The sequence below is a fragment of the Drosophila tropicalis genome, unplaced genomic scaffold, assembly GCF_018151085.1.
Source record: "Drosophila tropicalis isolate 14030-0801.00 unplaced genomic scaffold, ASM1815108v1 contig_694, whole genome shotgun sequence".
NCBI classification, from domain to species: domain Eukaryota; kingdom Metazoa; phylum Arthropoda; class Insecta; order Diptera; family Drosophilidae; genus Drosophila; species Drosophila tropicalis.
Genome location: NW_027173176.1, coordinates 5,143,804 through 5,169,701, shown reverse-complemented (window position 1 = coordinate 5,169,701; position 25,898 = coordinate 5,143,804). Strand labels below are relative to the sequence as shown.

Here is a 25,898-nt window from a genome sequence, read left to right as displayed (position 1 = left end):
GTTTTTCAGTTGTTGTTTCGGCAACATTTCGGTTTGCCTTTTTGAGCGCGTTGAAGCGCATGAAACGCTCAATTTTGTTTGGTATTCCGTGGCGAAACGATCAAGCAGCAAGCAAGCGGGCGCATACAATAAATAAAAACATAGAAAATAATAAAAAAAAAAATTAAATAAATAAATTAAAATAATAATAATCACAGTAGTCAAACTCTTTTTTTGTTTTGAAACAAGTTCTAGCAAGAAGATAAATAATAACAATATACATAATTGCATATATTAAAATTAAAACTTGAAATTATCATAAATACAAATTTTATCCATACGTATTATATATTTTTTTTGTGCCAAAGTGAAAAGTGTTAACAAATAAAACAATAAAAAAAACAAAAAGGTTATACAAAAAGAAAACTAAACAACAATTAAACTAGGCCAAGTTAAAAAAAGAAAAATCATATAAAATAAATAAAATAAATATTACTCATACGCCACCGGGCCTTTAGGCGATTTGTTTGATTTTACGCTTCTTCTTTGTCTTCTTCTTTTTTTTGCTTTGGGTTATCAATATTGAATGAGTCCCATGAGTGGACTACGTCATCAGCTAAAGGTGAGTAAAAGGAGCCCCGCAAAAACCAAGAGACTCTTCTTTCTTTTCCTTTATATATTACGAGGATCGTTTTATAAGTAGCAAATAAAAATCGTTCGACAGTCAACACGGTTATTTAAAGTGCCTCTGTTTGGCATATTTCACTTTGCACTTTGCTCCTTCTCAGCTCACCTGTTCAAACGACTCAAGTGAAGACCGATCGACGTTAGAGGCTTCTTCCCCTCCCTGAAATCGTTTTTTTTTTTCTGAGACTTTTTCAAGCTAAAGTCATCAAAACTTTGATGTAATTGATAGACCTCTTAGCGTTGAATGGCCCCTCGCATTTGGGCCATTATCAAGTGATCTTTTTAAATTTAACGTAAACGTTACCTGCCCGACTCGGCTCGCATTTGTGTAAATATTTATTTAATTGCTTTTAAATTAAGGGAAAGGCAATATTAAACACTGCGTTTGCAGTTTGCTCAGATGTGGTAGATACTTCTATATATGTATGTATTTATATCTCACAATATTTGCTTTTTCTTTTCACTTTTTTTTCCTTTTTCCTTTCTTTTCAATATTAATTTTGTTGACTTCTTTGCCGCCGCTCCGCCTCTCCCCGACCTCGCTTCTGACTTGTTTTGGTTTTGTTTTGGGGGGCTATAAATAATTTTTATAACAAATATTAGTCCCATATTTTATAGCTTGTTTAGCTTTCGAGTGGTCGCAACATCGGGCCAGACAGATCATTTGATCGCTTCACGCCGTCGCACAAACGAAACAAAATATATATTTGAATAAACAGCAAATACTATATGCATATACATTTATATGTATTTATATATATGCAAGCAGATGATTCAACTAGTTATCAATATTAAAGGAAACTTAATATGCTTAAATATTTTTAATCAATACAACTTTACTTTGTCTGCTATTTAGAAATATACATATATAAATTTAAGTGCTTTATTCAATGTATGAAAAGAATCTATTTCCAAGAAACAATCTTGGATAAAATTTTTCAACTTCACAAGATTTTTGGTTTCAAACATTTTGTAATTTTTGCCAAATTATACGACTCCCACGAAAACTTAAAGGGTCCACAATTATTGGAAAAACATAAATTACCAGGCGTGTTCAGATACCCAAACTTCCTCCCTTTAAGAGATAAAATATTCTTTCTCCCCTGACGATCCTGATCACCACACTTGATTCATGATCTTAATATAGAGAAACTTAAATTTCAACTGATATATTATTCATTTAAAGGGGCCCAACCTAAACCGATCTTTAACCTTTGCTTTATATATGTAGATTTAAGATAAGTGTTAAAAGTGTTAAAATTCTTATTTTAATAACTTGTTCAATATTTAAAATGCCAAACAAATTATTACATTGCAAATAATTTACTTTAGGCAAAAACAAAGTATTTAATAGACTTAAATTTGTCTTTGCACATCTTTTCACATTTTTTATGGGGTGTTATTGATTATCTTGAGATGGAAGATTATAGGAACGACTCCTTGGACAGAATGTTTTTTATTTTTCACCAATAAAACTCATGTTACTCTAGTAATTTCTGCATCATTTTCATTTAACAACTTTGAGTGGACATTTTGTGTGCACCATTTTAAAAATGCTAGGGAAGAGGGGGTCATATGGACTGGGGATTGGGGAGAGGAACAAAATCTTTTTACACTATCACAAATGACGCTCGAATTGATCGACAACATTTATGGGTCTCCATTTAACCATACCATGCCGTGCCGTGCCATGCCGGGGTAGGTCATAAAACTCAGAAAGCCAAAAAAAAAATTGAACATTGTAGCCAAAAACACATCATTAAAAGTGCACATAGTATATGTATTTATATACATACATATTAGGGATATACTATGTGCACATATGTATATACATTCATATTTACATATATCTTGGCTGCAAATTAGCATTTTGCCGCTAGCTGCTGCGTACTCGCACTCAGTCTATTGAAGAGCATCAGATATTTTTCGTAATGGCTTCTTAATGTTCCTTTCGATACATTTTAGCATCATCATAATGCTTAGTTGTCAGACGGCGGACGGAGGGCGGCGGCAACTGCTCAATGTTTGCCATGGCATTAAAAAAAAAAAAAAAAAAAAAAAACAAACCAAACAACAGACAAGTTATTGTTTACTAAAAAATATTTATGAAGAATTTAAACAAAACAGCAATTATAAAGATTTTTTTCTTTCTCTACTTATTTGTTAATTGCTTTCCAAAGCAAAAATGGTTATTTTTAATTTGATGAAAAGTTTGCAAAATATATAACTTAATGGATTTCTATAAAAGGAATAGTAAAACCTTTTCCATCATCAATCAGATTCAATACAATTGGGACTTACTTTTAACAATTAGCGGACGGCCTTAGGCTTTATTTTTCACTACTTAAAGATTAAGCCCATTTTAAAGTGTAAAAAATTCATTAACTTTAAATAAAAGACTTTTGTACGAAACGTTTATAACTTTTTCATCTTTAGGGACAAAATACTACAGCAAAAGTTACTCAAAAATGCCTTCAATTTAAAATGGTATCAAAGCCAAACTATTTGGATGATTTGATTTCGACGGTTTTAAATAATGTTAAAACTGAATGTAGATAAAAAATAAAACACTTTGGGGGTCAGTATTGCCCATAGGCACACTTTGTTTATGCTCAAATCTTTCCCTAAAAAGATTGAGTTAGCCACATGTCTTTAAAAATCCTTTTGAACGAATTAACCAATAAGAACTCTCTGTCATCCTTAAAGGTTTTTTTAACGTATTCTAAAGCTACACAAAACAATGACAAAAATATATTGTTTAAATGTGTACTGGCTAATAGGAAATATTTATGGGTAAAGTTTTGTCTAGATTTCATCGGTTTGTTTTTAGCTTGTCTTGTTGACAATAATTTCGTCTACATCGTCATCAACAGAATTTTTATGTATTCATCCTTGTCTTTTATGAACTTTGTTCCAAAATTTATGAATAACAAAGAAAAGAAGAAGAGAACAAAATACCTGCTTGTATTAGCACGAAATTTATGATTTTGACAAGGCGAAGTCATCATCATCATCAAAGTATAAAGAATAATTTAGCCTTGTCGAAGTCTGTATACCCTGCCTTTTTACATATACTCTGACAATTTTCAGTTATTTCGTTGGAATTTCAACATTTATTGTTTATAGTGCTGACGTCGAATTCCTAATCGATTTATATGTAACCTTTCTTTGGCAAGGGTATAAGAACAACAACAACAAAACACGCACCCACACACAGATACACACCGAACTCTATTAAAAACGATTATTTATTAAATATATAAATTTTGTTTGAATTAAAAAGACATTTCCAACAATTTGCGAATATTTTTATTTTTATTAGTTGAAAATTGTCCTACACACAAATAGATTTTTATTTAAATAGTCAATAAAACTATTTAAAGTACTCAAATTTTGTTGTTTCACCTACAATTTTTGTATGTTTTTGTTTATTTAATTCCATTTGCTGGTAATTATTAAAAATCTGACAAATGGAAATGCATTTACAATTTTATTTGACACACAAAAAGAGAAGAAAAGCAAAAAGAAAATAAAATGGAATCAAGCGTAATTCAAAATATATATGCATTATTTTTTTGTATGTGTGTGTGCGTATGTTGTAGTGTGTATTTTTAGCATTTTTGTAATTAATCAAAATTGTTGAAATACTTTTCATTTTGACCAAATTTGAACTGTATAATATTTATTTCACCAAAATTTCTACATCGAAATAAATGTATATACATACATACATACATATAAATGTAAGTGTATTTAATTTATTTGCAAATACATTACATATGTATCTACTTACTTACTTATGCACATATATACATACTTACATATATGGTGTTTTTATTTATTGCCCGATATGCCAACTGTAAATGTCGTCCGAGTGCCAATTGATTAAATTTTTCTTAAATGTTCTTTGGACCATTTTCTTTCATCAATCAGAACAAACCAAAATTAAAAAACAAATAAGCAAACACTTATTTTGGGGGAGACAAATGCTTGAAATTCTTTACAAAAACCAAAATAAAATTGAACTAAATATAAAATTGAGTATTTTAACATTTACAGCAAATAACGACGTAATAAACTAAATGTCAAAAATAAACCAAAATAAAAAAAATACATTCCTACCTAAGTACATTGGGACCAAAAGACAGTTTTTTGTGTCATCGAGTCTTTCAACTCGTTTTCATCTTAGGTAAACAGTAAAGAAAATGGAAAACAAAAACATTGCGTATACATATCTATACAGTTTCGTTCTAGCACCAAGTAATGAGACCGATTCAAAATCCTGTTCCGTTTTCGGGTTCGCTTTGTAATATCGATGTTATGGATTGTTCCTTGGTTTTGTTTTGATGAATTTTTCAACTTTATGCCAAAATATTGGCTTTTGGGCCCAATGTGGCTAACTAAATATTGGCAAATATTCATTAGTGCTGAAAAGTATGCTACAATTCCCAATTGACAGACCAACATTTCGCTTGAGTCTTTGCCGGCCGCCAACGAGTAAAAGACGAGAAAATTTATAGACAGAGACGCATGCAATTTAGTGTTTTTTTTTTTTTTTTTTTTGAAAACCACAAACAATATTTATATAGTATATATATAATATAAAAATGTGTTAGTATATATTTTGTATTGATTTTGGTTTGCTTTTATTTTATTTTACAGATGCTGGGTACAGCGCTGCTGGGCAAACGTGCCACCAAGGTAAACAGCAATAAGACACACACACAAACAATGAAAACTGTGAGAATTCTTTTTTCAATTTCAATTTTATTTAATTTCAATTTTTGTGCCTTTTTTGGTCACATATTTCACTTATTTGAATTGCGATTTTTCCTTTTATTTTCATTTTGATTTTCTCCATGTTCCTTTTTGTGGCCTGTCCAAAAGTCTGTCAAGAAGAAACCATTCACAGAAGTTGAAATCAAAGGTAAGTGCCAATATTATTGACCGCTTGAAATTTGAAAAATAAATATTTGGAAATCAATTTGCTTTTGGCAAAAGTAATTGACCTTTAAATTATCATTTAATTCCAAATATTTATATTTAGTATGTAGTAATCTTTATACAAAATGCAAAGAAGGCAAAGAATATGAGGATTTAAATGGGGAGAAACAGAAGGAAGTCATCTTGACATTTCGACATCATCTCACTGTTACCACAAAAACTAGAAAGTCAACATCTTTTAGTATTTTTCTTGGGCTCAAATCCTCAGAACTTGTTATTTTTTAATCGGTGAGGTTCTCTTTCTATATAATCTCTTGTAAGTCAACTCTATCTTCTGAGAATTTCATCTAGATTCTGTTTAGTAGAGAATTCAGGTTTAAAAAAAACTAATGCATAAATACATTTTCCTTCATCTTCATTAGGGAAGAGTATAAATTGGATTCATCTCTGTTGTTCCGCATGCTCCGCCCCGCCTCTTTTGCTTGTCTCGTTGTTTTTTGCGGGGGACATGCCGCCAAATATTTTTAGATAAGCGTTTAGATGGCAGGTGCAATAGACTGACCAACTGACACCTTAATATATTTAATATTTTTCATTTTTGCCAATTTCTGTAGGTGTTTATCAATTGCAAAATACAATGACTAGTGGCGTTTCGTTTAGTTGCCTTTTGTTTGTATGTTTCATTTTTTTTTTTTTTTTTTTTTTTTTTTGTTCAATCTAATCACAATCAGTGTGAAATTTAATTAACACGCCTCCTTCTTTATAACTGATAGAGCCGCCAAAAACCAAAAATACAAATAAACCCCGCTCACCCACACATCACGTGACAAATTAGCGCAGAAATAAAATTTCAGTTCAGTTGAAATTAGCAGGCAACTCTCAAACCAGCTATACCGTATAATTTCTATAGCTATAAATGAGGTCGAATTGGTTTTTTCCAAGGGAACATTTTGTCTCGTTTTTTTTTTTTTTTAAATATATATTTGTGCGTTTTTGTGAAAGACATATTATCTCAGATAAGATGCTGATCCAGTTAAACTTTTTCTGTGTCATAATAAACTTAACCATATATAGTCGAAACGAGGGCAAATTGAACAGTTTCACTCTCTTGCTGTCTCTTGGAGTCTAAAGGTTTGCCCGATCTGATAACGTGGTGACAAATTGTTTTTTTATTTTTATGGTAGTCGTTTTTATTTTACAATCCGCCCTCGCATGGCAAGACATGAAAATCTTTTAGGAAAAAGTTGTCATAATGTTTTTTAACCACTTTCATTTGACATTGCCCCTGTCATCGGTCTTGTCGAGGAGTATTAAGCAATGCAAAATGTTCAAATATTTGGCAAAAAACGATTCCCGGTGTCCCAGTGTGTTGACTCATGACTCATTTACTACAAGGTAAATCAAATGAATTGTTTGATAAACAACAACAATTATATATCTCACTCTCCCTCTCTCTTTCATTTAGTCTTATCAGAGTGTCAAGTGTTTAGAGTAAACTAAATTAGAGCAATTGCACAAATCGCTGAAAGAACTATTAAAGAGTTAAACAAAGATGTTACAAGGGGCGTCTTTAAATCATTTTTAATTTATTTTATTTATTTTTTTTGTTAACTTTTGTTGATTAGTTTATTTAATTGTGACACTAGTCAACGGTTATGAAATGTTTTTTTATACTTTATTTCAAATAATTATGATAAGATTTCAAATCTTTACCCTACCTATGCCCTTCATTGGAGGCAAACCCTAATACGAGATAATAAAACTTTCCCAAAATACCCTGTAGCAGTTTTTAATTTAATTATTCTTTGCCGATATTCTTACTAATATCATTTCAAAAAATATATAAAAACGGTAGGAACAGATTTATAAGCAATACTATTGAAATAGGAAGGTGATCATACTTTGTCCCAAAAGTAAACGGTTTTGTAAGCGAATCGGAACTGGAACTGGAATCGATAATGTGTACATGGTAAGCCTTACGTAAGCGATTACTTCATAAATTATCACACATTTCTTGTTTTAACGGCTTTTGAGACTCTAATTGGAATAGATAGTAAGCCGATAGAAAGATTTGAAATTGTGTCGAAATGTTTAATGACCACTCGAATAATCAAAGTTAAAGAAGCCAAGAATAGAATCATTCATATAAATTTATTCAGAGAGGGCGTGAGCGAGCAAAGGTAAGAACTCTTGTTTTTTTGGGTTTGGGTTTTTTAGTATTTCTGTTTGATATCTCATACCATAAACATTATCTGGCCAACGAATTTAATGAAATCAACTGAGCAGAGGAGAGCAGAGCACAGCTCGAAGTAGCGGCGACTAGTGCCCATTCTTCTTGATACAAAGCTAGCAGGGGCAATCAGTTAGCAGTTAAACTGATAAGTGTTAAGTGATAAAAAAGAGCCTCGTTCTCATCATAATAATAATAATACTCATACTCACTATATTGCAGTTATCTCTCAGCTGCCAACAGCCCCACATGGGCACACACACTCACAAACTATGTGTGTGTTGAGTTGAGGATGATGATGGGGAAAAAGGAAGGTGCGGGTGTTATACCTATCAACCAAATGAAATACAATATACTCACACACACGCACACACCTTAGGCTATACCACCACCTTCTCCTCCCTGGCAAAAAGCGAAAGCATGGCCAAAAAACAAAAACAAAACAAAAAAAAAGGTAAAACAAAAGTCAGTTCAGTTAGTTCAGTGTGTTTCAGTCATTATCTTGGAGTTTTCGTAGATAAATCGTGCGGCAAAAACCATTCCCGTTCTCGTTCTCGGTCTCATTCTTAAAGTGTTCGCTCTGTTCATGCCGCAGTTTTCTAGACAAATATTTCCATCCAATGTCCCGTTTCGTTTAGAAGTGTCTAAAAGGCTCCTCGTTCCTCCTCGTGAGTTTTCACAAAGCCGATTCGAAATAATTCAAATAATACCAAACAAACGATCAAACGATCGATAACTGTGTGTGTGTGTTTGTGTGTGTTTGTGTCAGTGCGTTAACTTAAACGATCGTTGAACGCCTTCAATTAGCGCATTTTTTGGGTTTTTTATTTTGGAAATATGAGCAAAGATGATAAGTGTGAGTATACTTAGTTAGAAAAACCGTACTTTAGTCCAATCATCAACATATGTATATACAAATATATTTTGCACACGCCGACTAATATTATTGTCGTGTGTCAACAAGTTCCTCTGTTATCAGATATTCTGAATATATACCTATGTTCAATTGCCATTTGTCTGATTGAGTTGACACTGTTCGAACATGCCGCTTGTATATGTTCGTCTATGTGTGTGTGTGTGTAACAGAAAACCCAAAATTGCTAATACCATAGCATTTCAGCAACATCAATATCTTTTTCGAAACAGAGACCCAATGTCAATTTGTCGCAACGCTTGTAAAACTAATTAAACGTTTGTCAGAAAGAAAACGAGTCGCACTCGTTTTGTTGAGTAGCCTCCGTTCACCTCCTGTCCTCTAGGTCTAACTAGTACTTATCGCCCTTAAAATTTATCTCAATTTTACGTGGTGGGGGCAAAGTGGGCGTGTTGTGGCTTGTGCTACTGCCGCTGCCACGGACGCTGTCGCTGCGGATGATGAGAACTGACAGTGGCAACAAATTTTGGACACGCCTGCATTTTGATTTATGCTTACGCAACAATGTTGGCACATTTTTCCGCCCTTCTCTCACACACACACACAGACGCACACCATTCATCTCCGGATGATACTTGAACTGAGTTACGACGAGCCAGAAGCACAGAGCTCCAATTTCTAGTGAAATAATTAAAAAAAATTAAAGAAGATAACATCCAAGTGTACTGAAGTTTATATGCCCTTGACAATTGATATTATTTTGTGTCCTTTTCGCACCTGCTAAGCATGCTTCAACTATTCATTCGATCTGTTCTGAAACACATGGGCATAAGAATTCACTATCAGAATGAACGCTTTTGGGGCCCAAACATTTCCGTAATTTTACTTTACCCTCTGTAAGGGTATGGACAATAAGAAAAATGCTATCTTTCATTCTCAGAGTGAAATAACGAAACAATTTCCTAGTGACAAAGAATGTATGTAGTGATTTTTTTGTCCGACAGTTTTATTGCACTTTAAAGGCAATTTTTCAATTTCAATTGCTTAAAAAAGTAATAAATTTATACAAGAACAACAATATTATGCCTATAATGAACACATCACTGATTGGGAATTGTATTCATATTTCAAATTTCATTCCCCAAATTTAATTACTTGATAAATTTTCATATATTTCTTATCAAATGTATTTATTTTATTGTAATGTCATTTATTTTGTGAATAAACAATCAGTTTATTATTCGAGCCACTCCTCTGGATTTTTTAGTGTAATATGTATATGAACCCGAATAATAAAAAAACAACAATAAAAACAACAGAATAAACAAATTTGTAAAAAATAAGCTCGATGGAAATTGCCAGTTGGGTGCAAACCACTAATTTGGTCACGTAAATGTATTCAATTTCAAAGTGAGTGAGTTTTTTATAGCCTGCTTTTTAGCGCAAGCCAGTAGTCACATCCTATGGTTCACTTTCCCTCTTCTTTCTTGGTCTCACTCACTCTTTATCTTTCTCTCTGTAGTTATCTATGTACGTATTTAACATTTTTATGTTGTCAATTGATTTTTGAATATTAATGTAAAACCTTTCACACGCACTCTTCTTTTGAGATCGTCAATATGCATGGCTGACCATGAACTTGAATGAACATGAATTTAGCACCGCTGTCAATGAATTGCAGTTAAAGCGTCCATATGAGACCACAACGCATCATGAAATTATATTAACGCCTTTTGGCTGTCCATTTATTATAATTTTTGTTGGGCATTTTTCTTTTCTCACATTTTGTTTGGTAATTTTTTTTTTTGGGGCGGAGGAGGATGGCAGGCATGAAAATCAGGCGCATTAACAATTTGGCAATAAATGTCAGGCCAAAGTCCGTTTAGTGGCGCCCTCTGGCGTTGGCACGTGACCTCATTTGGTTGGCTACACATTTCGTTTCGTTTCGTGTCAGTTGTAGGCGTTGAAGTTACTTCAGCTACTTTAAATACACCACATCAAAGTGTTGCCCTTAAGTTTTGTTAAGATTTTTGTAACAAAAAAATATATGCACATATGATGTACATATGTATGTATATTCAATCACATTACCGTTAGCAGGGCAGAGAGCGAAAAGTCTAATCATAAATTTTAAGAGAACCAGCGAGCTAAAAAAAAGAGCAGCGTCGCGACGCGTCGCTTCGATCGTTGATATGAACATATGTATGTACATACATACATACAAACATAAGTACATATGTGCATAAATAAATTAAATTGAATATACTTTAAGTTATTTTGCATTAACTCACCTTTTGAACTAAGAAATAATTATAATAGGAAAATGTAAGAAGAAAAACTTCACACAAAACAAAAAAGAAAAAAAAACACAACAATTACCATTTCTTGTTGTACGATACACATGGAAAAAATTTTACTTCACTTAGCAATGAGCTCTTTTTTGCAGCAGCACAGGCTCATACTCACCACACTTTAACAAAAAGAAAAAAAAAACACTATTTTAGTGGCAAATTGTAAACCACAATAGTTTACTAACACAATTCTTTAAGAAATCAAAAAAAAATAAAAACAGTATCACACAATTGAAGCGATCTCACCACCTACATACATATGTACATATGTATGTATGTACAATTTTGTAATTTCTTTTCACCACACGCCTATGTTGAGTATTAAATTAAACTGGGTTGAATTGTTTTGGTATCCAAATAAAAGTGTTTGAAGAGTTCTTACATGTATTCCAGATCACTTATTTTGCCGATATCTGTTTAGAAATATTTTATTATTTTATAATTATAATTGGTGGCAGCGAGATGAAATCTTCTTACATATATGTATGTACTTATTTGCCTTGCAAATCCTAGCGACTGCCTCTAGCAAAATGAAGAAAAGGAATGAGTCAAGCAGCAAGCAAGCAAGCAAAAACAAAAACAGCTAAGCAGACACACACACAAACACGATCATGCTTACTTTTGTCGTAGTTGTGTTTTGTTTTTGCAAGCTTGCTTTTGCTCCTTGGATGCCGCTCTCTTCTTAACTGAGCTGGAAAACAGTTGTAAAAGAACAAGCGAGCGTGAGAGAGAGAGAGAGACACGCCGTTAGAATTGTTTTTGATCTTTCCTATTGGTTTGTAATTTTTTTCCAGAAGAGAGTTGAAGAGAGCTTAAAAGAATTAAGAGTTGATTGCAAAGGAACTTGCTTAAAAAGTTTAAGTGTGTTTTAACTTCGGTGCAGCAAAAATATATCAGAGCAAGATGTGATTTTTTTCTATTTTCTTACGCTCACATGTACATGTATGTATGTATGTGTGTATGTGTATATGTATTTCCTTTTTTTCTTTGGATTCTTCTAATACAATTTTCGTCTGGCCAAAAAGTTTCTGCGACGTAATTTGTATTTGAATCAAATTCAAGTTTTGGCCGTTAATCAGCCCGTTGACTTTATCCTTTAGACCACATGCAATGTGAATAATTGTAATAGGTAAAGGGTATTGCGGGGGGAATGGGAAAAGCGCATTTCTCTCGGTTTGCTCTTCTAGCCCAAAAAGTTTTTTATTTATCGTAATTAATTTTCATTAAAAAACTTTCTTTTGCCCCGTTTTGCATTTTGGCCGAGTTGAACGAACTCTGGCAAATGAACCCGGTAAAGCAAACAATGGGATAAAAAGGATAACAAACTCATTGTTGATGAAGCAAATGCTTAAGGCTAACCGAGCAATTTTCGTGCCATCAGAGCCATGAAAGTTAACAAGGAAGCAGGATATTTGGTATATATGTATGTACGTATGCAGATGTATGTATATATATACATACATACATACATATGTACATATGTATTGATGCGATTCCCTTTGATTTAAACTCTTTTATTCTTGCATATTTTCTTATATTTCTGCATTTCTTTGAGTTTCCTTTTTGCCATATAAATATTTTCATTTTATACAATTGAAATTTTTGTGGTACATGCCAGCGAAATTGTTACATAAACCTTGATTTTAGAGCGTTGCTAAAAGCCAAAACCATTAGGCCCACAGATTTACACTTTTACGAAAAATGACTTTTCCATTCAACGAGTCGACTGCATGATACCCTTTATATTAAAACAAATTTCAATGTGAACCGAATGTAATGCTTCCACAAGGAAACCCCGACCTTAACAACAGATAAATCGATATATCCCAAAGGTAGCCTTTGTCACCCTAAGTAACAGTCGAACCATTTCTTATCTGAAGAATATTCCAAAGGAGCAATGGTCAATTTTTCTACTGCCAATAGCATACTTTAATGGGAAAGTTTTGTTTAAATTTTACATAACACAATTACAATTTTGTTGTTTATTATTTTTTACTGTCTAAATTTTAGGTATCAAGAAATATTTGAAATATTTCCAAAATAGTCGATATTTGAATGTTGAAATAATCTTAAAAAACGACATCAACATGTAAAGAGTTACATATGTATATCTTTTCAAAACTGTCTATTTTGAGCAGTGGTTTGCGAAGTAGTTAAAAATTCGGTGTGCCAACGCTGCAAAGTCCTTTAATATGAAGTGTTCAAGAAAATATAACAAAACGATGCTTATCACGTGAATGCGCCGCCAAAACCACACTCTTTCACGACCAACAACTTTGGTTTCTATCGCCCTCCCTTCCTCATTCATTGTCTCTTTTCACACCCCGTCCCCCTCTTTTGCACAAAATTTTTAAGAAGAACGTTATAAAAACAAAGTCAGCAACAAAAACAAAAAAGCAAAAAGAAACTAAAAACCAAAAACATTTGTTAGCGATGAATGAAAATTTACCAAAAAACAAAAACAAATAGAAGCGAAACAAAAAACCCGCCACACCCGTAGCAACCCATCAAACCACGAAATCACCCACCACCCCCCCATTGGCAACAACAACAAACCCAAAGCCGAAGCCATATGAGAACAACGAAGCAAAGCAAAAATGCCTTCGTCCAGTCCGAGCCGATTGGGTGGCGGAGGAACTGCCGGAGACCACACGAAGCTATTGCCAATGCATCATCACCGTGGCCCATTCATGAGGTTCAGTTCAGTGTTCAGTTTAGTTTCGAAGTCGACGCGCTTGCGAACAAACCAAAACGCGGCGGAGTCTCCATACTCCGGGGGAAAACCAAAACCAAACAAACCGAAAAAACAAGAAAAGAAAAAGCGAAAAGCCCTAACTAAAACTAAACACAACAACTACGTCTACGTTCGTGTGCTATCTTCTTTCGTAATTGAGCTATCATTTTGTCGAGATTTTCAATTAAATTTCCAAATTCTATGGTAATCATTAAATGCATTTAACTTTTGTGTTTTTTTTTTTTTTTTGTTTTTGGTTTTCGTTTTTTGTTGTTGGGAAATGGTAATCGACACTAATCAATTTGTCGCACTGCAGCCTTAGAAGATGATGAGTAGACACAGAGACAGACTATCGGACTGACTGACAGACAAACAGACATTCTGGCAGGTCGCTGGCATTGTGGCACGCCTTTCTAACCAAATACTTTGAACTTTTACTAATAATACAAGTAATTGAAGCATATCGTAGCACGGTGTCGTCCTTCGTCCTTGATGTGTCGACAAAAGCAAGTCGTTTGAACATACTGCAGACAGCAGACATCACTAGACAGCAACCAGGCTGCACCCCGAGACAAGAATATGTTGAGTCGAGGGTTATGTCATATATTCTACTCAGTGGGAACTAACAATTTTAGGCGTTAAAAAAAAAAAAAAATACAACAACAACAGCAACAATCTAGAAGAAACAATGACACAATATGATAAAAAATAAGCTGGCAAATTTATCACTAAATACTCCTTGTATATATATATACATAGATATGATAACAATCGAATGACTCTGTTAATGGTCGGCAGGGGGCTTAAGAGGAAAAGTTATAGGGGTCATGGTTCGCCCTGTGTTCAGTGATTCACAAAATAATCACACGCTATGAACTTTCCAAGAAAAAACCCCTCAACGGCTTTATGACTTAACGTTTTGATTCATTTCCATGAAAAGCAGAACTAAACTATATGTGAGTTTTAATCTTCTAAATCTTTTAACGGCTGGCGTAGTTTCTGCCAAGAATTTGGCCAAATTTCTAGACAGACCTTTTGCCTTAAGTGGACTTGATAGAATACCCTTGACCCTGTAATATGCCAACCAAAGCACTTTGACCTCAATTCTAGCTAATTTACGTTTAATTAATTGCAACTAAATCGCAAGTAAATCGCGGGGCATATGCAAAAGTGATTTATAATTATTTTGTTTATGCCAAAAACAATCAACAAAATAATAATAATTTCCATGTTTTTCTAATGTTCAATTGTTGTTGTTGTTTCTTTTTTTTTTCTGTTTTCTTTTTTTTTTTTTTTTTGTTTTTTGGCTTGGCTATTTTAAAACAAACAAAAGCCAACACACAACTAAAAGTTACTCATACGCCTAGTTAAATTGGCAAAGACATAGAGCAACACATAAATAATTGTGAAAATAACCAAAACGGCAAAATCTATAAATACTATAATACAAGACAACAAACAACAGGAAAACGAAGTAAAAATAAAATAATAAATCTACAAAAAAAATAAAAATCACAAAAATATGGATCACAAAGCGATCGCAAGTCAAGTGCGAGGTGAGCTAAGTATGAACAAATTAAAAATTAGTTTTCTCTTTCTACATTCCATATAAATAATCTTGTTCAGTTATTATCTTATCAATTTCCTACACATATGTACATATATTGTGTTGGGGGCGAAATATGATCACTATTATTATAATCATAAACACAAACTACTACATATCTATTAAATATGCCTCAAAACTATAAACAGAGCAAAAGGTTGGAAGGGAGAGTTGGCTGGAGAGAAAGGTCAAAGAAGTGGCTCATACCAACAATTTGAATCGTGTGACCAGCCAAACCGAACCCCATACAAACAAAGATCAAAAAATTTCAACGGCATTTCGCAATCTAATCAGCAATATTAATCATTTCCATCAGGGACGGATTTTGCAGGTTTTTTGTTTTTCATTTTTATTACAACAAAATACAATTAATGTTAATGTAAATTAGTAAAGGAAAATGTCATTGAATTAAGTTTCATAAATAATTACCACATTTAAAATTTCCTTTTTTTTCGATATCAGAGATCTTAGATTCCTTCTTAAAACGTAATATTTAGATTTTGTTGTGAAATAAATGCCTCATCACTGGCCACAAAATTCATGATTATTTCCAAGCCATTAGTGTGATTGTGGGAGTTATTAATATTCATTTGCTTTAGGAGAGGGAAACAGACTCGTATTTGTCACTTTGTTGTTCATATTGTCAGGACATGACAACATCTACGATATGCTTAACATACTTGTATCCTGTATTTAACACTTGTTAATTTCGCTTTTCCGTTTACTTAGCAGCCTATCAACAAATGGAAAATGGAAAATATAAGTGCCATAAAGAGACAATATTCAGTTTTTCATTTTGCATATTGGACTCTCGTATTGGGGGAGGAGTCCAGAGCTATTAGCAAGGATTTACACTCATACAAAGAACTTGTGTGTATGTATGTATGTATGTGTGTGTGAAGGTGACAAGAGCAGGCCAACAGGCACTTCAACTTGACACGTTTCCAAATGAAAAGCGCGCAACACATTTCCAAGTGCTTCTTACCCCCTGTGTATGTGTGTGTGTGTGTATGCCTCATATAATTAAATTTTTGCCATGATGATCAAAAAAGGGATTAACATGTTGCCAGGCTATTAATAGGCAGTCACCAGACAATAGATAGATATACTTTGTTCGGGTTTAGTGAATTAATTTCGCTAAAATTAAATTTCAAAATCTGTGGTGATGGCAACAACACAACAGAAACAAAAAACCTAAAATAAAGGGCATATTTTGATTTTAATTTCCTTTTTACAAATTTAATAGAATTATTATTTTTACTTGGAAACTTCTACAAAATCCAAATTCTTTTCAAAAACATTATGTGAAAGTCCTAGAAGTCCAGGGTCTGTTTTAATTGTCTACAATTTATCTGATCCATAATTTTAGTTTGAGTTTTTCTAGAGAATCGAAACCCGACTCAACTCGAATAGTTCTAAGTCGCTGCTTTATAACGCCATTAAGTACAAATACGAACCAGAGGTTTAGTTGTATGATATGTAGATCTATTGAACATTGTCTCGTAATTGCACGATCACTTCGAAGTCTTACTATAAGAAGCCGAAGAAAGTTAATAATTTGAAACAAGTAATTTCCATCAAAAGTAGTTTTGCAGTGATTTTTCAAGTGTATAATGCAACTGACAACTGCGCGGAATAAATTCTTTTAGCCTTAAGAAGAGAAAAATATATCAATAACCAGATATACAGCTTATCACAAATATCCTATTTAAGATTGAATACATGTTAAGAAGAGATTGTTCGAGTTGAAAACAACGTAAGCCATACAAACGTAAAGAGAGTGAGAGAGAGGGGGGTGAGAAAGAGAGAGTCCTGTATATGTTTTTTTTATGCAGAAGTAAACCATATTTCATGGCCACTTTGGTTGATGGCATTATGCAACTTCAATTTCCTCTCCCTTTTACGCTTTTAAACTTTGTTTCGCAGAAATCTTTTGGCAAAGTTTTTGTTTTTGCAGAGCTTAACTGTAATTTTGAAGTGAGAGTGTGTAAAATGGGGAGTGGCAAGTGCAATTTCACTTGCAACTCATATATGGGCATGTGTGTGTGTGTGTGTGTGTGTGTAAGCACAGGAGACACACAAACAATTTGCCAAGTTTTTCAACTCAATTACAGTTGCCAAAACGAAAATTTGCCCCTAATAGAACTCCTGGGAAAAGCAAAAGCGTTTAACTCTTTTTTTTTTTTTTTTGGCCATGTAATGCAATTATCACGTTCAATGGCAACAAACAAACAACTATCTCGAATCCAACCATGACAACAAAGTGTCAAGAAAGAAGCAAAAAGTAAATAACAAATGCTAAGTTTTTACCCCTCACATTAGCAACTTTTTCTGTGTGTGTGTGTGTGTGTGTGTGTGAGTGATAAATGCAATACAAGGCAAAGAACGGGAATAGTCTCGCAGTCTGGTCTTGACAAATTGACTCAAATTTCATAGTCCTTTTGAGCATCTACATAGATGATGCCTCAGCCAGCCAGTTAGTCAGTCAGTCAGCCCGTTTCTGCATTTGCCAATTAGTTTCAACGACATTTACAGATTGCAAACTTTCCACCTCAACGCACACAACAAGGGACAAAGAGAGAGAGAGAGGGGGGAGTGAAAGAGACTGAAAGACAGGATAGCCAGAAGTTTATATTTTTGTTCTGATTTAATATAGTGCAATTAACAACTTTTCATAATTGCAAGTACCAACAGAAAGGAAAACTTTATAGACCACTTTCAAAAGTGCCAGTTACTGACCAACCACAGACACGAACAGAGACAGAGACACAGACACACTGACACACAGCCAACGACGACTACGATGATGATGGGGACAACAACAGGTGCGTGTCCTGACATTTGACATTTTCGTTAATTAGGAAATCAGAGCACGTATCTCAGCAATTTGACAATTTACTTGATTTTGCTGTCCATCAGACAGAAATAGATGTCATCAAGTGTAATTAGTCTATCAAAATATTGCTGATCAATTCTAAAGAAGAGGCTCAATGGCAACTTTTTAAACTGGTCAATTGCATATATAAACTCATTAAGTTACTTAGATATTATCTCTATGTATGTATCCTTTAAAAGGATAAGCTATAATATTAGCCATGTATAGAGTAATCGAATATGTTCATGCTCCTTTATATAAAAGTAATTTAATTTCATTCAGTTGATTAGTTCTAGTTTTGGTTAAATTCCCATCAACCATTTTGCTTTCCACTGTACATCTGTGCGTATACGTGATAAATGAATTCATACTAAATGCATTTGAAGCACTTAATCTTATTAGCAAAGAGATGAAACGTTACTTTGTTTTATGACAAGAATTCTTAATTGATTTAAATTAAATGTAATTAATTTATGAAACGAATGTGCACTATTTGAGATTCCATTACATATTCTCATTCATCTGTCGTTCTTATTTCATTTTCATCATAATTTTATCTAGTTATATTTCATTGGCTTGTCACATTGCACATGCGAAATGAAGTTTTCCTTATACCAATTGCTGTATGGTACTTCTCAAATGCAATTGTTGCATAATCCCTTTTAACAACAACAACAACAACAACTTAACTAGATGCCTGTCAGTTTGGTGTCTGTGAGTGTGTGAGTGTGCGAGTGTGTCTGTGCGCCATCAGTTTGGTAACCTCAATAAATATGCCCTGGCCCCTCTTCACCCCGCATCAGTTCATTCCTGATGTTCCATCTGCCTTCTGGTGGTATGTGGCTCTGTCACTCATGTTAGCTAGTGGCAAGGTGCAGACGGTTTTTGCTCTTTGAAATATTGGTGTCAATGTGTCAATATATGTATAGACTTGTAGCCAAAGAGTGTGCTATACATATGTGTGAAGTATAAACACGTGTGTAATTACAAGCTATACACACACACACACACACGACTTGAGCATGTTGGTTTCATAACAAAAGCTGCAACGGAAGTGCACTCCTCACACACATATACAAATGTATAGATGAACCAAGCGGAAAAACGAAGAGGGCACCAAGAGGGAATAGCTAACGGCAGAGACCGAGACGAAGGCAGAGACAGAGGCAGAGGCGAAGGAACCCTCCGTCATTTGGAACCTTAAGCAATTTACGTTCAATTTTCGCACACATATTGTTTGATTTTCATACCATAAGGCAGTGAAAATATTACCTAATTGATTTCCCTTACAAACCAACTACTATCTCAGACATATACTTTATTATCATAAGTTTGAATACATTCATTTATATTTGGACCCAAAGGAAGTCAGTTTTTGGACTTTTTAAGGATTAGACTATAATTATAATGAAATATACAAATAGCCACGAAATTCATCACCAGAAACTCACGTTTTCTGTCTCGCAATCCTTTAAAAACTGTCATCAGACTATTGAAGCCAAAGAAGAGTTAAATTTTCCACAAGCAAGCAAAATAACAATTTCTCAGTTGTCTATCAGGATTTTTCTTTTAAGAAATTGCATGTCAATATTCGGGAAAACAAATACTAAAACTTGTAATTATCCTTTTTCTATATGTATGCACACGCAAAAATTATTACTAAATAGTGCATTTTGATTGTTGTTATTAGAGACCATAAAAGTTAGTCAACTGCAAGTTTGATCGATTTGACATTGAGGCCAAGCAAAGCAGCCAGCAATCCGTTTTTTTTTTGTTCTTTTATGGGCAATGTCTAAGGTCTTGTGTCTTGGCGTGCCGCAGAGAAGGTCACCAAACGGCGTTGTCGTCTTGGTCGCAAGGCCTTAATTATTGTGCAAGGCTCGTCGATACACAGACACACACTCTGAAACACTCTTGTATGGAAATAATAGTCAAAGTTAGTGCAATTTCCGCCTTCCATTTGGTGTCTGCGCCTAACAGTATGCTACGAATATGATTATTATTGTTTTGTTGTTTGTTTGTTTGGCCAACATCAAACATTTTCTTGTCAGCACATACATATTGATAACAAATAAAAGGCAACCCTTAGAAAATTGTACCCCGACATTCTGTTATTGTTTTGGCGTTTTGGCAAAGTGGATATATCATAAGAAATCACGCAATTTCCATGAAAAACTGACTTTGATTTTTTACGACTTTTTCGTTTCGTTTTGGTTTTTCTTTTACTTTATTTGCACCCTCAATTTGGTCTAGTCTTTTGGTTTTTATGTTGGCGAATTTGCGTTTTAGGCTTTTGTGTGTGTGTGTGTGTGGGCGTGGCAATAGCTAAACTTAAGGCGCAATTGTAGTTGTATGTAAATCTGAGGGATTTTTGTGTTTTTTTTTTTTGGTTGTTCTCATCTCTTTTCTTTTTGGTTTGGTTTGAATGGTACTTGGTTAGAATGGCTCAAACTTTTTCATATTTTTTTTTTTGTTGTGTGCGTGGGTCATGGGTGCGTATACTTAATATTCACGAATGTTAACAAAAGTTTAGTATATAGCGAATGAAGGACACTTGAAATGGTGACCCAAATAAATCATATAAGTGCGTTTAATAAAGTCAAAAACAAATATCAAACAAAATGTAAAAAGTTTTAAAGGTCAAATGAAATGAAACAAGAAACCGAAACGGAAGAAACATACTTTTTATCCATCAACAAATACTTGTGCGAATATATTTTATGGAAATTTCATTATGTTGGTGTTTTTTTCCGTTTGGCTTATTGCAGATTTACGCACAGCATTCGATCTACTAGACAGAAATCGTGACGGACGCGTTACAGCCAATGAACTACAGTTTATGCTCAAGAATCTGGGCATAAATGTGCGTGATGAAATCATACACGATCTCATACGTGAGGCCAGCCATTCAGGTAAGTTTACCCCACCCACCCTTTATGCTCGCCTACAATACTCGCAGACAAAAAAAAAAGGGAATAAGGGAAAACAAGATACAAAAACATAAAAAAGTGGCCACTTAACCTTAAGTTCTCATGCTGCTCAACCGCAAAAACCCTCTCAACTGTGCGCAACAAGTTTGTGCAACCTCTTTACGCGGCATGCCTCCTTCTTCCTCTCTATCTCTACATCTGTCTCTCTCTCTATGTGTCTATGTGTGTATGCCCCTTTAATAAAGCATTCGTTTGAGCTATTTGTCAAAGCAATCAGCAAAAAGGAATTGTAATTAAACTGTTGAACGAGCCATGTAAATTATTTAATAAACTTTAATGCCCCAAACAACAAAAGCAACTACAAAAAAAGCCTCAAAATCACCTTGGTAGGCGACCTTTTTAGGATAGCCTCAAGTTTCAATTAGGTAAATATTAGGTGATACTATAAAGATATATATATTTTGTGGATCCACTCCAATACCTACGAATATATATTTTTTTATATATATATTAATGTCTGCTTGACAAATTAGAAATAAAAGCAATAAGTAGCAAAATATCTCAAAAGGCTTGTATAAAAATTCTTCACAAAAAATCATTGCAAAAATTGTATTAATTTTCATTTGTTTAGTGTTTTTTTTTTTTGTTTGTTGTAACAATTGAAATTGTTACACAATCTGATGGAAAATCACAGCCTATCGATAACGAGCCATACGCGAAGCGGCTTAATGACATTTTCCCTCCCACCTCCAATCCGAATTAAGCCAATTTGTTACTGCCTTTTATCGTTCGCTTTTTTTTTCTTTGTTTATTTAATTTACTCGTTAGGCAATGCAATTTTGATACCCTTACATAGCAATAAATAAAGCTATTCAGTTACACATCTAATCTACTTGATTAGTTTGATTAAAAGGACTTAGAATTTTTCTCTTAACTAAAATCCTTACTGATGATGTTTGATATTTGAGTGTCATCTTAAGAATCGAAAACTACAGAATTCTATTGCCTGGCTTTGAAAGGGTATACGAAATGCGGCCAAGTGAAGTCAATCTCCCTAGTTATTAAATAAAATTCCTTTGGATACAGTTTATTTCTTGTTATTTTCTTATCTTTCGTCTCTCCCATTCTCTTTTGTTTTTGCCGCATCCTTACAGGATTCTAAAGTCATATTGTAAATGCATTTTATTAGTTTTACATACCCAGTAACTTAAAGGATGAAAGGATATGCAATGGAAATACTAGGAAAATAAGCCCCTTCAGTTCTTTTTGCTACAAATCTATTTATTACTTCTTGATAGTGAATTCTTATCAGCATATTTAGTATAAATATTTTATTTTTTTTAAAGGTATGTCTCAGTCGTTCATACTGACCTGAATTGAAGAATTTTAGTTATGCTGCAGGGGAATGAGAGTGACAAGGCATGGACACAGTGAGACAGACAGAGTGAGAGACGGAGAGAGAAAGAGAGAGAGAGAGAGAGTATATATACGGCTATGTTGATTTTTTTCGCATATCAAAATTAAATTAATGCAGCCTAGCAGAAAATTGAATTTTTCACATTAAAATGCAATTGATGTCTAGGCAAATACGTGCTTAACAAGAGAGTGAAAAGCAAAAAAAAAAGAAAGAGAAAATTTATATGAGAAAATAAAGTAGATAAAAGATTATTAAGAACGAAATGAAATGCATTATGATGAGCATAATGATTCTCATGCTGAAGTGAATGTTGTTGCTGTTGTTGGTAGATGCAATTATGGTAGCCTTTTTGCAATTTCATATTTTAATGATAATACAAATATTTACCGACTACCATAAGCGTTTTTACCATCATTGTCACATAATTTTAAGTATTAAATCATATTTTTCGCCCATTAATACAACAAATTTCATCTCAGTCACGTACATAACAACAACAACAACAACTACATTTATCATATATGTACAATATATATATACAATATATATGTATTATATACATATATTACGTACGTAGTACATAGTGACAACAAGCAACTGTTGCTGACAGCCCGTCAAGAGACGTAAAATGAAGCGATAGATGGAGAAAGGGAGAGCGAAATTGTGATGAGTGCCAACACCAGATGAAACGTTGCAGGGCTCCCACTGCCACTCCCACTCACTCACCCACACTCCCATACACATGTTACACAGATAGGAACATACATATGTACATATGTACATATGTGTGTGTGGTACGTGTGTATGGTTATTTTTGCGCAAAGAATGAAACTGAATGTAATACACAGCACTGGCCGCGGCACGTGATCTCAATAGACGGCGGCGAACAATAGGTCCTGATACAAAATATGTAAAAAGAAAAACAAAAACCTTAAAAAAATGTCCCTAAAATATGTAACTAGATGAAGCCCCACCCCACCCACAAACTCACATCACATTTCATATTTGAAGGACTTTAGTCTGTTTCATATGAAAAGCTGACTATTGATCAGTATAATATACAGTATAGAAGGGCAGGAAACATAACGAGCAAATGGGCAAAATATTTGTCTAGATTTCGAACTTCGACCTCGCGGTTAATCTAACAAAGTTAATAAGCAGGTTGTTAAGAACTACACGATAGCTAAAACTAGTTGGGAATTAAGTCATGTAAAATTTTCATCCATCATTTTTCCCATATCAAAGGAGTTTCTTTAAATGTTAATGAGCCAAGGCACTTGAAAACAATTGCAAATATTGAAGACAGATCAGTTGTCAGTCTTGACATTGATAGAATGCATTTCGCTGTGTTGGAGATATATATTAGCCATATAAACTACTAGACATATAAGTATATATACATCTAACTAGTATATATGACATGTTTTTCCGCTTTAATGGATAATCAAATCAAGTGGAAAAAAAGCAAGTGGCATTCTCCACGCCGTTTTAAAAGGACAAACACTTTGCTTTGTGTCTGCATTGTCTCTTCATTTTTCTTTCCCTTCGCTACCCGTCCCTTTCCCCATTGAACTCCCTGTCTCTGGCCTAAGTCTTTGTCTCTGTTTCTCTTTCATTTTTTCTATTATCCTTTGTGCAAATATTTCTATCAAGCGAGGCAAACTGTTGAATGCTGCGTAAAGCGCGCACTTTATGGCTTCATTAACATTTCTTAGGTTTCAATGACACACACACACACACACACACACACACACAGAAACACAGCCATGACGGTGGATTGGATGGGTGAGGGTTCATTGAGGGCCAACTGCTAAGTGACCACCTGCCCGCGAAAGCAACATAGAACAGAAAAGGCACAGATCCCTGCAGACCAGAACTTTTTCTTCGTTTCGTTTATTTATGCGTGTCTTTATGGCAAGGAGTCACCTCATTTGCCGGCCACACGCAACAGTTTCGACTCACCCCTCCCCCACTCCGACCCTTACATTTTGTTGGTGTTGCTGTTGTTGCTTTATAACCACCTACTTGAGGTCAATTGTCGCTTAAGAAGCATGGCTATGGTTCATTTTTTATGTGCATTGACATTTTGTGCTAAAGGCAATTTAAAAATAATTGTTGCCTGCTTTTAGGAGCGTGCAATTAATTTTTCGTGTGTTCGTCGCACACTCTCTGAATTTGAGCTGACATTTTATGTTTATGGGATGGCTGCTTTGGTCTCTGGCCTTAAGCCTAATCATAAACCAGCTGCCGTACCTGGAGACTAAAAACCAATTCACATTCAATAGGATTAGAGAAAAAGAAGAAAAAATGGAAATCAAAAGAAGCAAACATTTTTATGGCCTGCGCGACAAACAACATATAAATGATTTCGAGAATGGCTTTTCATTGGAAAGCCAAAGAGGAAAAAGAAATAAGAAAACCAATTCTTGGGAAACAGCGCTAATCTCTCACCTTTCCCAGTTGCACTCGGGCATTTTGTTTCTTAAAGTTATCTTCAAATCAATGGCAAAGGTTTTATCATGCTTTGAAAAGGACAACCATTTTTTGAGAATCCTTGAATCCTGTACTTTATCTACAAAACTTAAAAGAATTTTTTACTGTGGGGATTTCTTGGGGTTACTTTTTATCTACATTCAAAGTGTAAACATGTTACCTGCAGTGCCGGAATTTGATTTGAAGAGGCAAATCGGCAAACAAAATTTCAACTTTTTTAAAGGCTTTTGATATCTTAGCTTCCGTCCTTGGATTCTAAAAGTTTTCGAAGACTGTTTTCTTTCTGAATCCACAAACGATTAGAACCAAAGTTTAACATCCAAAACGGATCGCTTTTTAAGATTAAGGAAGGGAACATCCAAATGCCCGGTTGTCCCTACCAGAATCATAAGCTATAATCCACTTATTTGTGATGAACTCATGAGTTTCTGCTCCATTGAAAGTTTTCTTTATTGAACATTTATCTCATTTCAAATCGCGTAGATCCGCCACTGGCTTTTCAATGGAAATAGATAATTGCAATAAGCCTAGACCATTAAATTGTGTAATTGCTATGTTGCTTTTGGCATTGCTGTTGCTATTGGCGTTGCCAGTGTCCAAGCCAGGCATCTGTTCAATATTTTGTGGCTTGCGTGTTATGTGTGTGTGTGTGTGTGCGTGTATCGCAAATTTGATTGCATTGCCTGTGTGTGGGTGAGTGCTTTTACCACAGGTCAAATGCGCATAACAACTCTCCGCCGATTCCCCCTTTCAACTTCATTTTGTATGTATTGAAACT

The 25,898-nt window shown here is 34.1% G+C and overlaps 1 protein-coding gene across 9 annotated transcripts in view; it reads left to right on the top strand.

Moving 5' to 3' along the window:
* The window catches only part of Eip63F-1 (Ecdysone-induced protein 63F 1), a 40,344-nt gene that overhangs the window by 3,569 nt on the left and 10,877 nt on the right, over positions 1-25,898 (top strand). Inside the window, exons 1-4 of one of the 9 annotated variants that reach the window (XM_068293173.1) lie at positions 327-601; positions 5,329-5,367; positions 5,554-5,593; positions 21,049-21,192. In XM_068293173.1, coding sequence (XP_068149274.1) covers positions 566-601; positions 5,329-5,367; positions 5,554-5,593; positions 21,049-21,192 — 259 coding nt within the window. In that variant the 5' untranslated portion in view covers positions 327-565. Of the gene's footprint in view, positions 1-326; positions 602-5,328; positions 5,407-5,553; positions 5,594-8,432; positions 8,697-13,798; positions 14,004-15,132; positions 15,365-20,753; positions 20,773-21,048; positions 21,193-25,898 lie in introns of those variants that run through there. The other 8 variants (XM_068293171.1, XM_068293174.1, XM_068293172.1 and 5 more) reach the window with 8 other exon arrangements.